The 13,680-nt window shown below is 40.0% G+C and overlaps 1 protein-coding gene across 2 annotated transcripts in view; it reads right to left on the bottom strand.

Moving 5' to 3' along the window:
- Positions 1 to 13,680, bottom strand: part of SLC25A26 (solute carrier family 25 member 26) — an 875,825-nt gene that overhangs the window by 530,189 nt on the left and 331,956 nt on the right. For both annotated transcript variants that reach the window (XM_069206568.1, XM_069206569.1), the window contains exon 5: positions 7,141 to 7,188. In XM_069206568.1, coding sequence (XP_069062669.1) covers positions 7,141 to 7,188 — 48 coding nt within the window. The remainder of the gene's footprint in view (positions 1 to 7,140; positions 7,189 to 13,680) is intronic.

The raw sequence follows: 13,680 nt of genomic DNA, 5'->3' as shown, positions 1-13,680 counted from the left end.
GAAGTTGTTGCTAAGCAAACTAAAGACTGGAATTTGGTTTTCCAAGCAGCCAAGCAGGGTGGCCAGGTAATATTGTGGAGCAGATCTCTATGCTAAATGTGTTACTGCATCCCAGAAACCAGATGTAAGTGAAACGACAATGAGGCTTCAAGAAGGGAAGTAATCCTGAAGAAGAACACTATTATGGTCTGCAACAATCAATGGGTCCCCACAGAGCATATCACTTGTACAGCACACCACAAGTCAACACAGTCGTATAACATACACTCACAGAAGTGAACAATTTAATTTATGGGAGACAGACAACACTTTATTACGAGGATCACATATCTCTCTCTAGATCGAGATAAAAAGGCTGACAGATAAAAAGTCTGAATCTGCTTCCCAAATCACCTTTTTGGGGTAGCTAGTTTGGTGGTCCCGACACTTCAGGTGTCAAACAACCACACAACCTTTTAAAAGTGCATCAGTCGCCCAATTTCTCAATACATTTGAAATCTGAAGAATGATTATTTTAAATGCTGCACACTACACTTTCTTGGAGGCTAAGTTGAAGTTTGTTAATTTCTCTGAATTTTCCTGATTTTAGAAATGTCAAATGCAAATGTTTTTAATTGGGGGCTGGTGGCAGGATTGCTATCACAAGAGATGCTCTGAGCAAATGGATGACCTTTTGGGTTAGTGAAGGTGGTTGGTCCAGACCCACTTCATGTGTCAACTAGAAGAACCTCATAAAAGTGCATCTGCCGCATGTATGCACAGTGGATGTGCAAAAAAAAAAAAAACTTCTGGGGGAATAAATTCTCGGTATGTCCCACATTGACCTTTGATGTCATAAAACACATTTTGCTTCAAGTGCTAAGAGTTCGAACAAACTGAAAAATTCTTCTGTGTCACCCCAGCCAAACTCTGGAATGTGTTGCCTACCCATTTGAGAAATCAACCGCCACTGTTTTGTTTCAGGAAGTTCCTGAAAATCTTTCTGTTCATTGCTTAATCAATTCTTATATTTCTACATTGTTAACAACAATTTCAATGTTCAAATGCTTGAGCATCAAGAAACATCTGTGGTTAGGTGGTTAGCAAATATCATCTAATATAATATAATCTGCCTCACAATCATCATTCGTCCCGTAGTGTTTTGAGATGCCTGAATTCACCGCACAATATGGGTGTGGAGTTGTACTTTTGGAGAATCATTGGACAAGCAGAGTTTAGCATTTGGTTGGGGTAGCAAAATAAACATCAAAGGCATATTTCCAAGTGGTTTGGAGACCAAAGGAACACAGCAGCAAAAACATAGAAGGTAGTGAGAATGCACAAAAATAGACATAATGATGAAGCCCACAGATCTTGTCAACACATTCCACTTTCTCTGAGCCACAGCCTATGAAGATGATATCTTAGCCTCGTCCTTCGTCAAAGCTCTCTCCAGGCAAGTTCTCTCAGGCTTATTCACCAGTGTCAATGCCTCCTTCATTCAAACCATCTTCTCCAAAGCTCTCAAGACAGGTCAGATCTTCCCAATACTAAAGAAACCAACACTAGACTCTGGTGACCTCACCAACTACCAGCCCATCACCCACTCATCAGTTTTTTGGCAAGATCATTTAAAAGGCAACCTACACTTAAATCCAAGATCACATCATTGTTAACCATCTCCTGCATGGCTGTCACTCGGTCTTCAGATCACACAGCTGCACCAAAACCAATAAAGTACACAGTATAGACAACATTCTCCTGACCTCAGATGGGATAACCCCTTCCTCCTGATATTTTTGGACCTCTCAGTTTTTATCAACACAGTCAATCATCCAACCCTAATCCACACCCTGGAGTCTTGAGTTTGTTCACATGGGTACCTACAGGTTCCATAAGATCCCTATCAGATGTGGAGTTCCTGAGGGACCCACATTGTCTCCCATCATTGACAACATCTACAATTAATCCCTTGGGGCTCCACTTACAGAAAACAGAACCAGGATTCACAATGCTACCTGAAAGCCACCTCTACTGTAGACATCCAATGCCTACAACACTGCTGGTACATCATCCAGACCTGGATATCAGTGCCTTTCTGAAGCTCCATCTAAACAAGACACACTTTTTGTAATGTGCTAAGAACAAGCGGCAAAAGAAAAAATACAAACCTGGCTCAGTGACACAAAGCTTGACACTTTGAACCACAACTTTCACCCAAGGCAAAGTCAAATGTTTTCACCTTCGGCGCCAACCTCACTGTCCAGGAACACATTACAAATAAAATACACAACGACAGCCTGGTATCAGCACTCTCTTTTACAGAAAGTTAAACTGTGTCTTACAGAAAGCAACTTCAAAACTGCAGTTCAAGCCATCATATGCTTGCAGCTATATGGTGGTAATGCCCTGCTCAATGGCCTACCAGACTCCACAAATATGATCAAATCACCCCCATCCTGATGGAACTCCATTGGTTCCTCTTGCCAATCAAGAACACCTTCAACACCAGCTGAAACATTTACAAAACCATCATGATTAGAACCATGCTTAAATTGCAGACAAGCAGACCAGCTCCACTCTTGGCACATTTACAGCAAGGCCACCATCGGACTGGAGACTAAGAACCGTAAAAAAGAAAAACCACTGCAGCAGGCCTTTTCCTTCTATAAACCCAGGACCTGGAACAACATCGCCCTAGCTATAAAAGCTGCCCCAACACTACTCCAATTTAGAAAAGATTTGAACTTACACCTCTTTAGAGAATACTACATCACAATTTATTAGTAATTCACTAACCAACTACGTCTCTTATTGCCCGTTGACTGTATGCTTGCTTTTGACATTGCTCTGCACTGTGTCAAAAGCAAGCATAGGCTAGGTTCACTCTATACAACTACCACATACAGATTTATAGCAGACTATCCACGAAAGATCCTGGTCCAGTACAAAGAGGTGAAGTTTAATAGCAGAAATTACATTTCTGGTGGCCCGAGCCTCCCAGGTTAATGTGCTGCTAGTAGAAATGGAGCTTAATGTGCAGTAAACCTGTTACCTTACTGTCCTGGGATAAATTGTGAATACAACTAGTGCTGAGATTGGTACTAATGTTTTGGTGCTTACAGCCCTCTAGCCTTGATCGAAATGGCCCCTAAAAGTAGGCTCCTCATGGCAAGGTCTTCTGCAAAGACTTTCTTTGTTTGCTTCTGTGCGTTTGTGAAGGGGCCAGCCTCAAGCAAGGAAATTATTATATTCCTTGTCAGAAATCCTCTAGCTTCTCATAGTAGGCTGGCAACAGGAACATACACCCTACAAACCATGTGGAGTCGAAACAGAGAGAAATAATGAACGGACAGAGTAAAGATAAATATCAGAGGAGTCTTGCACGGGCTTGGTGTGTTTTGCTTCTGGAAAGTTCAACGCTCTAGGTCACACATGGTACACTCCCCATTTGCTATGACGTTACAGTCAGCAGCATGTTGTGCAAGAGCAATCAACTCCAGGCTCTTCCGTGCTATTTTCAGTCCATGTGTGCCATATGAATCAGACCTGCCAGCTCACACAGTACCACTGTGTGTCACCCGATTTTGTCTCTCTTCGCATGATCACCCGATGAGGAGCTGAAGTCTCACACTGGCAGGGATAACAGTTAGAACACACTGCTCAGAGTGGCTTAACAGCTCTTTTTCGGTGAATGTAAGCAGCCAATGCCCATAAAGGGGTATGAAAACACCCCAGGGAATCGGTGACAGCCTCCGCAATGCTTTGTTTTTGTTTGGGTAGGGAGGAGGCGTGAAGGGATTTGTGGTGGGCACAGTGCTTCTCAGGTAACTGTAGGTATCAGGCCCCATCCCCTCCAAAGCACTGGCCCCTCCTCACATTGACATTTTTTTTTGCAGGTTTGCAGGTCTGAAGAATGCAGTAAAAATCTGAGGTGAAGTCAATGATTGACTTTTGTTGGTCAATGCTTGTTGAGTACAGGGGAAGTATTTTGTAGCTCCAGTGTATTTATCTGCAGTTTAGGTTCACTGAAACATTCGGTTTCTTTCACTGAAGTTCACAGGTCAGCTCTCCATTGAATTTGTGGATGAGATTGGGGATCGATTTGATGTAACCTCTAGTCCAACTGCTTTTGGTTGGCTTTTATTTGGTTGCACAAGTTTAGTTGACGGTGTCCTTGAACAGTTCTGAGGCGTTTTTAAATACTTACGGAGGGAGGTCACCAATAGGGTTTTGAAGAGCAAGGGAAAGCATGGATTGAATTACACTAGCGAATCCCTCCCCACATGATTAATAAAAACATTGTCCGTTTCATGCGTATTGGGGTCAGTCTTTGGAACAGAGCCAGAACATAAGTATGTTAAAAATAAAAAGATTAATGAAGAATAAAAATATAAGTTGTTTTGTCACTGAACTTGGAATTCACATGCTTTTTAACCGGGTGAAAATTTCTATACAAAATTGGTCTCTGGGGCCTTTTTTGGGGGCGTGACGTACCTTTATAAATATAAACTCTGCACTTGAATTCGAACAGTTAACTTTTTTTCATTTTAAAAACAAATCGCGTTTCACTCCTCTGTTCTTATTCGATTGGACAGATCGTGAGGAGAAAATAATATTTCACCAAAAATTAGCTTTGAAGGTTCCTTTATTAACCTACACAATGGGAAGGACCCCAGGTAAGTTTTAAAAAAGTGCTGCCATTTTGAGTAAACAAAAATATCTTACCAAGGTTGCACACACTGCTAGGATCCCGGCTTAGAAATTAATTTCCATCGTGACATGTGTCACTACGAATTTTAAAGAAAATAGCATCCTGTCGAAACGGCGTCTTTTATCTATTTGTTGGCATACACGATCAGTGTTCAGCAGCATGCACATGTATTCATTTATTCTGCTCCTCAGAGAAATAAACAATGCTTTCGGTTCCCCTGTGTACCTGTCTTCGGAAGCAATAGGAGAGAATAACGTTGCTCAGTTCAGAAAATAAGTACAGCGTAAAGATAACCTGGGGATATGTTTCGGCAAATACCCGTGTCCACGTCACACAAAAAACAAGTCTTCAAACATCTAAAAATTCGCGCTAAACTACTTAAAGTACCTTCCGTTAAGAGTAATGCTTGGTGTCTGGCAAGTACCAGCAAAAAGCAGAGGCAAAGTATAATGTATGGTTAAAAGTGCATTTATGCGTGGCCAACTCTACTAACAGAGTTGACTGCACGGTGGCAAAGGTCTTAGTTTGTGCTTTGGTGGAAACATATATTTTTGGTACTGTGCACAAAGATGATTGAGATTATATTTGCATAAGGAGTTCCCTCACAAAAAGATACGTTATTAACAGGTGTGTGTTCTTTAACTAAATGATAGGAGAATGTTTCTTGAGAATATAAAACTAAGTGCGGCAGGTATGACCACATGTGTGTCCTGTGTTCACTAAGAAACAGGACTCAAGCTGTTCCTTGTGGACAAGGCATTTACAGCCTGGAACCCACCTGGGTTGATTGTGTTCTGGAGTCTGGCGTGGACTATGCCAGGCCCTTCGGACTGTACTTATTCAAGCGTTTGGCGCAAGTTTGTAAGTTTTATAACAATCTTTAAAAATTTCAGAACTTTTGTAAAACACAACAATCATCGTTTTCCAAGGATACTCACGTAGGAAAAAAATGCATGTGGAATTTCAACACAAACTGTAACAATATGATTCAGCACATTTAACTTTAATATTGGTCTGTTAATCCCCAGAGAGCAATAATTTTCCTCAAGGAAGAATCTTTCCCTTTGTTTCCTTTATACTCTATTAACGATGTGGATGCTTCTGCCCCATTCCTACATTGGAAAAACACCTATTCCTGCAGCTAACACGTGTCTACGGTGGGAAATATGCAAAGGGTGTTGTGTGGATGCCTGCAGGCTTAAATGATTTTGAATTTCAGAACTCCATGAGCCATGCACAAACTTGCCCCAATTCTAAATTTCCGAATGTCGAAATTCCACCACAGTGGTGGAACTTCCAAATCTCATACATAAGAACAGGCTAGTTATTCTGAATAAGTAAAGAACTATGATTTTACCCTAGCAAATGTGCAGACCTAAGTTGAATTAGGCGTGCTTTGTGAATCGAGCTCATTAGATCAAACCTCTTCCCCTGGATGTACCAGTGGAACAAAGAATGCTTAGACCCAACAACTTCTAAATTAGTTGACATTTCCTGCATCATGTTGTGTATTTGATACACTATAGAATAACGTAATTCATACTTGAATTCCACCTAAGTAGTCTCTTTTTAGGTCACTTTTTAACATTTTGTAATAAATACTTAAAAGCCTAAAATGTTCTTGCCAACTACAATGCTGCAGAAATGTAGAAAAACAGAAGGAAAGTGAACAAGTTAAGGCATGAGTGGACACCAAAGTGAAGGTCATTTCAGTGTCACTTTGTAAACACAGCACTTTATAAATACAACCTACATCTCTTTACATTATCCCCAAGAACAGGCCATAGCCTATGCATAAGCAATATATCACTTCTAACTTTTACCTTCTCAGGCTTGATATTTAACGTTGGAGCATTAAATATTGAAATGATTATAGCGTGGCTCTTTCAGACTTTCTTGGCTGAAAAACTGCTTTATGTTCCCAATACTCAGAAATATATTTCACCCATGCACAGGTAATGAGACATATGACATTCTACAGCTTTTTACTAAAATCTAGGCTTTTTCTTGAAATCCATTTAACATTAAACCTACTGTCAAGCAGGAATGTGCGAATCGCAAGAAACACAGATTAAAAAGGATTGGTTATTTGATATTATCGACGTTCTAGAAGTCTATGAAATCAAAACAATACATGCAAAAATCCTGAACTACTTCAAAACCAACTGATGAACTATCAGCATTTTGAAACTGCAAAGGCTGTATGACAGACTAAACATGTTCCATAACTGAATACACAAGCAGATTAAAGAGATTCAAATTCTACTTTATTTTAAACCAAAAACATACAATGACGGCCGCGAAAAACTTAAGATTTCCAGTGTCTACAAAAGACAATGAGGGTACACAACCAAAAGAATGGCAATAGTTTCTGGATTACCAAGTTCAGAACTTAAATTACTGGAACTCCGTGACATGAATTGTAAAGTATGAACTTTAAGGCTTACCTCTCTTAAAACTGTGCTTTTGTAACCACGATAGAGTCCTCGAAAACCCTGCAGGGAAAAGCAAATGTATTGTAGAATTACGAAAGGTAATTTAGAATTTTAGAGCAACAGAGAAAGAATAATGGGTACATCGAGGCCACCAGTAGTAGTAGAAATAAAAAACATTTTTGAGCGCAAAACATTCCCAATGCCAGGGCATCTTGGTGCTACAAACGAACAAGTGAAAAAAAGAAAATGACAGAATGGGCTGAACACGAAAAAGAGAGAGCTTAATAAAAAAAAGTCGTTTTTAGACTTTTTCAAAAAAGAATGTGGGTACGAATAGTTTTATGTTTTTGAGGAAGAGTGTTCCACAATTACGGACCTACAACTGTCAGGGATCTACCCCACTCCCACTAATGATTGAGTGGTTGGAACACTCCAAACACATGATCTTGTGACATATATAATGCCTTATTTAAGAACCATGATTCGCTGATGATCTCTCCGATATAAGCGTGTAACTACAGAGGGGTCTCCCTAGTTATGACCACAAGGAATATTTATCCCATAGCAAGGGTCAGTAAAGGGTGGGAGGGTGAGAGTGAGTGAGAGTTTGAGTGTGTGTGTAAGTACAAGTACCCCAACTCAACCCACATGTGCCATGTTGATTTCCATGGCTCACATTCTTTCACTTTGGAAATTTCACCTTTTAACTTATTGTCTTATGATTACACATATGAGGTATGGCTATTTAAGCCATTCACAATTGTAATACTCCTTAATTCACCCACAGAGGTCTCCTTGGATTCATCCCAGGATGGTACGAAGCCATCACTAAGTGACTTCTATGAATGTGTACAGATAGAAGGGAGATAATGATCTATAATACCTCTGACCCACATGGGCTTCAAAATGAGCTGAAACATGTCATTAAAGATAACTGTTCACGTCTTAATCTTACAAACTGTACCATGACTAAAAGAAATTAATTTGGATTTACGTAGAGGTTATTTCAATTACCTGAATCCGTCTCTATATTGAGTAGACTCCCTCAAAAGAAGTCAAGCCCATCGTGGTAGATTATCTTTCAAGGACAGGCTAAGGTTACCAATGATGAAGAATGCCAAAATAAATGGGTGCAGTTCCCTTATCCAGAAACACTGGCCTCTTCTGGTATTCTTTTTGAGGGTTGCCATCAGTAATTACATCTAATAGAAATCCAAATGAATTTGCTTTAGCCACAGAAAAAAGGAGTGGCACCAAGACTACGAGGCCATAGTTTGCCCATCCATGTATGTGGGCCAATTTACTGACATTGAGTTGTTACCAGTTATTATTCATCCAACCATGAATTCCTTCAATGCATTCTGTGGAAATGACAGAAATACTAAACAAATCTTGTTCAAGTCCACAAAAGATCTGTGTATAAGATATCACTGAACACTCAAAGAGTTGATCAGTGTTATCAAAGTTTTAATGTAGGTGTTTGACAGAAGGGGTGATAAAGCGGAGACATGAGGAACTGCACAGCTGATAGATGATTCTGTCAATGAAATGGAGGGAGGCACACTAACTGGGTTCTCTTTTACAGGAAACAATTGAGCCAGGTTAGAACCTGCCCCATTTTGCTGCAGCCCTCAATAAGAGACAGTCGAGTGTTATGATCCACTGTATCAAAAGTTACAGACCGATACAATAATACAGGGGCAGCAGTGTCTCCCTAATCCACAATGCCTAAGATGTCATCCAATGCGAGAGTTAAAGCAATACTGATGCCAGGTGTAAAACCCTGCTGCCATGGGTTTAACAATTCATTGGATTCACGAAAGTCAACCCAACTTCCCAGTGACTTTAGAGATGGTAGCAAAAGGCCTGTAATTTGCAGAAACATTACTGAAAATGTTCTTTTTAATAGGGGCTTGATGAAACCCATTTTTCTGGTAGAAGGGAATTAGAAGGGATCTCTCCTTAGCCAAGTGCTGCTTCAATAATCTCTCTGATTATAGAAGTGAGTTCCTTGTGGAACAGTTTTTGTCTGGTTTTGTATGGAAAGTTTGAATATTAAGTAAAGTAAATAATTCCAGTGCACATAATAACTCTTTAGAAGAGTGTGATGAAGTCCTAATCCTCTCTGATAAGTAATGAGATCAGCTATGTGAATTTCCTGCCTGTAGGTCTTCTCGCTCAGTTTATAGTGAAATAATTTCTCTGTCATAAGTAGAACACCATTTATGTTCCCACTGGCAAACCTCTAATCTCAGTTCTGTACATTTGTTAGAAAACCAGGGGATGTTGTTTTTGGGTTCACCAATTTTGTATTTCTTAATAGGTAAATGTCTAAGGCATGCTTTAAAACGTTATTAAAGAATCGAGGAGATTGGAAGCTGTTACATTCATCATACATTTATCAAACTCCATTTCAAAGCTGAAAATGCTAAAATTTCCGTGGTTTGTAAGCTATTTAGAAAAACCGAGTTGTCAGTACATGACCTAAAGCTCTTCTATCTTTTCCCAGCCCTTAGGTTCACAACTGCAGCTCTGTGTAAAGATCATGAGCTGGTGATCCTTCCAAGGGACTGAATGAATCTCTTTAACCCAAATATTTGCTAGTTCATTCCAAATATGGTCTAAAGTGTGGGCCTTTATTTGGCTGCTGTCATTGACTTACCATTTTAATACTACTAATGAATTGTAAAATGCAAAGAATAAGCCTGTGCAATATTCCAGCATTTGCCAGACATAAAAGAATTCTTGCTCAACATCATATGTAATTATTTAAAAACAAATCTCTCAAACAGGAATTATCATAGGGACAAAAAAAAGATATGCAACACTTAGCAAATGATTCTTGTCCTGGATATAAATACCTTATTGGATTTAATAAATTTCTGAATATAGCAAAGATCCCAGACATTGAGTAAATTGCAGTGACAGGTATTAGAATAACATCTGAGCCACAAAGAAGTTGCATAACACTTTGACCCAGTCTTAAAAATATTTGGCATTCTTTTGAAGTCTGGTCACAGGAAATCTTATAGAGTGCTACTGAAATGTGGGTCTCTACATGCAATGTTTCTCCAGACGGTCTACAGCAGATTTTAAGGCACTGTTAGATATTGAAAGCCTGCCGAGAGATAACTAACACCCTTTAAACTAAATCCAGACTCTGAACTGAGAATAAAGACAGTTAGTATTTAAATTTGTAATGCCACTGAAACAAACACTTCAAATGCTTAGATACTAAATATGTCACACTTGACCATAATTTAATATCATAATATTGGACCATATTCTTTACGACTCTTATGAGACCCTCTTTTTATGATCCCTAGAAATCCTCCAATTGATTTGCCCAAAATAAATGAGAGGAAAGCATGAGAAAATTATCATATACAAATAGATCTATAAAATAAATAGAAATAATCTAACATATTTGTAGAAGATGTGAATCATTCTTATCATAAGAGTGCATAGGCACATCCGGAAATGCTGCATCTGTGAATCCGAGCAAGAGAAGAGCAGACATCCAATAACGCATTGCATATGTTAAGAACATTGCACTCTTACTTCATATGTACACAGATAACAAATTATTAGCATTTGGTGCAACTGTGTATTAAAAGACTATGGGCTTGATTTAGATTTTGGCATATGGGTACTCCGTTTCAAACATGTCTACTTTATTGCAAGTGTATAAGGTTGTAACATATTTGTAATAAGGCAAACAGGATATCCATCACAAAGTACCTGTATGTGAAACTCTAAACAGGCCCTATTTTTTTTAATTGGTTTCACCTTTCACCTTCTCTATATACTTCTGGCCAACTTATCAACTCATTCTCAGGATGTCCTCTTTAATATGTGTCTTTCACCCTATGGTTTGGTCATAGGCTATCCTGCAACGCATTGCTCTATTATTTTCCTTAGGACTTTCATAATTCCTTTGGGTTCGTATTTCACACTCTTGACCCTATTTCTCCGTTAAATTCAGACTGGGGCACTCCATACAACTTGAGCATACAATATGAATTAATTAATTGCCATCAAAGAATGGCTACCGAGAATTAGGAGTAAAGTGGCACAAGGTTATAAAACAGTTCTCTTTCTCTTTCTATGAAGCTGCTGAAGAACTGAACCAAGAGAGATGGTAAAACTGGATGAATGCGTGACAGGAGATAGTTTGTGGAGGCGGTGGACGGCAGACACCAGAGGTACTGAAAGGAGGCAGAAAGGACGTGCAATATACTGGCTACTCAAAGGCCTCTTCTATTATGAAAGATGGCAGGCACTGAGACAATGGAAGAGTCTCCACCTGCATAGTGCGTCCCTGGTCCTTTGCATCGGGTGGCTGTCAAGAGGTTGATGCAGTTATAATTCGTCAGTGGGAGCAGAAATGGGATCCAACATGGGAGGTCATATGTATGGTGGCTAAGGTGAGAGAATGAGGAGTGGATGTCAGGTATCGATCTGAGAATTCCACAAAGCAACACAATTAACAGCTGTGTCAGCTGCTTACATTTTGTAGTTATCTTCATAACTAGCAGCCTTGTAGGAGTGCACCACACAGAGGTCAGTGTGATTTAAACCTTCCCATGTTAGAGAAGGAACCAGACTTGACATGAAAGTAGAGTGCGAGACACTGCTGAGTGCCTCGATAAATGGCAAATGTCTGATCCCAGGAAGGAAAAATGGTTCATAGTGTCTTGAGTGAAGAAGATGCAGGAGGAGCGAGAATTTCAGTTCTGCGACTGGGCAATGGAGAAAACAGGGAAGAAGCTTGGGTCACAAGCCAAGTTGTTTTTGTTGAGATGAAATGGATATTGGTATAGCTCTAAGGGGCAATATGTCTCCTACGGGATCAGAGAAAAGGCTGTACCTGGGAAAATTGTTGACTGAGGAAGCCTAGCCAGTGAGGTGGCACAGGCAATGGTTAGTCCTTTCATGTGAAAAGTAGGCTGGTTGACAGGATGCAATGTGGGCTTGTTGCACTGAACTACAAGGCTGCAGACAGACTGGGAAGCAGCAGCAGGGCAGCATGTTGAACCTACAGGCTTTGGTGTAGCAGTCGACCTAGATCACAGTAGAGTCAGTTGCTTTCATGTCCTAGAGCTAGGAAGACCTAGGATTCACTGAAAAGGCTGACCCTGTAAAAAGGCAGACAGTGGAGAGCTTACCAGATAAATGAGGTTAGTGGAATGTGAAGCAGGTAGTCTATGGGAGGCTTTGGACTGTTGATCCAAAGAGGAACTAATACTCAGTGAATCATTAGAAAAGCTCTGGGGAGTTCAGGACCATATAGCCCTAAAGTTACCAACATTTTGGAGGTTTGGTCCATAAAGTCATGACAGGAAGACAGCTACTCGAGGTAAGACGAAGTTACATTAAGGTAGTGGCTGCTAAGAAGATGGGTAACAGAATAGGACTGGAATATTCAAGGACTCAGGTGAGATTATGGCTGGTTAGAGCTGAGCCAATTTTACCTCGGGAAGTGGTGCACAGCTCAGAGAGTGAGGCGTACAACACTATTTTGGGGGGTGACGACCTAATGGTCACCGGATATTTGGAGGTTACTGAAGGCCAATTATTAAGTGTCTACGGGGGCACAGTAGAGAAGGTAGAATCCCAGTTGTGTAATGGAAACTTAGAAGTGGATAGATGTCTAATCTGCTGACCGGAAGAGATCTGAATAGAGGCGCTTGCCATCAAGAATGTCCATCACTATCACATACTTGCCTCAAAGTTCCATTATTACTTCCTGAAGTGTAGCTCTCTTCTCCCCCAGAAACCTCTGGAAGTGAATGACAAAAATGTTTTCATAATTTTTCTTTATACAAAAAATTGAGGAAGGTTGGAGGAATCTAAGTCTTTCATCCGAGGAAACTGTTCCAACGCTGATTGATTGCTTTATCACTAGGTCGACTCTTTGGGAAATAATATGTAAAAGTGATCAGCATGCATAACCTTACTATTGAGATGCATGTGTGCTTCAAAAAGAGCATTCACTGTGTTTTCACTGAGTTAATCACATGTGGTGCATGTATATCCTAACTCTAGGCATGATGATTTCCCAGAATGTGGAAACTTTGCACATATAGGGTTTGAAAAAAAAAAAAAAAACAGTATATGCCTAGTATATCTGGGAATACCACACATTTATGTGTGGAAACTCTAGAAATCACAGCACTGTAAGTATGCGTAAGGTGGAACCATGCCTGGAGCACCGACCTTCAGAGCTGATCTGCCTGCATATGGCATGCATCGGCTTCCTCTTACCTAGCCCCAAGGAAAAGTGTGTTTCTATGCTGTTTCTGCTGCTGACTCTTGTTTCTACATCTTGTCAATATATGTTATGGGAGCTTTCCTTTCCCTTGTCACTATTTTTTCAACTCACACTGCCTCCTGTCCTAGGAATGCGTTCTATGAGCACTGAAAGCAGTGTCTCTACTAAAAGAAATGGATGACCAAAAATAAAAATATATATATATTTATATGTTCTCCACTGAACAGTCAGGCAATAAGGAAGTCTTATGAAAGGCTCACCCTTATAAGAAGCAGAGG

The sequence above is a fragment of the Pleurodeles waltl genome, chromosome 9, assembly GCF_031143425.1.
Source record: "Pleurodeles waltl isolate 20211129_DDA chromosome 9, aPleWal1.hap1.20221129, whole genome shotgun sequence".
Classification (NCBI taxonomy): domain Eukaryota; kingdom Metazoa; phylum Chordata; class Amphibia; order Caudata; family Salamandridae; genus Pleurodeles; species Pleurodeles waltl.
Note: the sequence above shows the minus strand (reverse complement) of the source record. Positions and strands in the feature narration are given on the sequence as shown.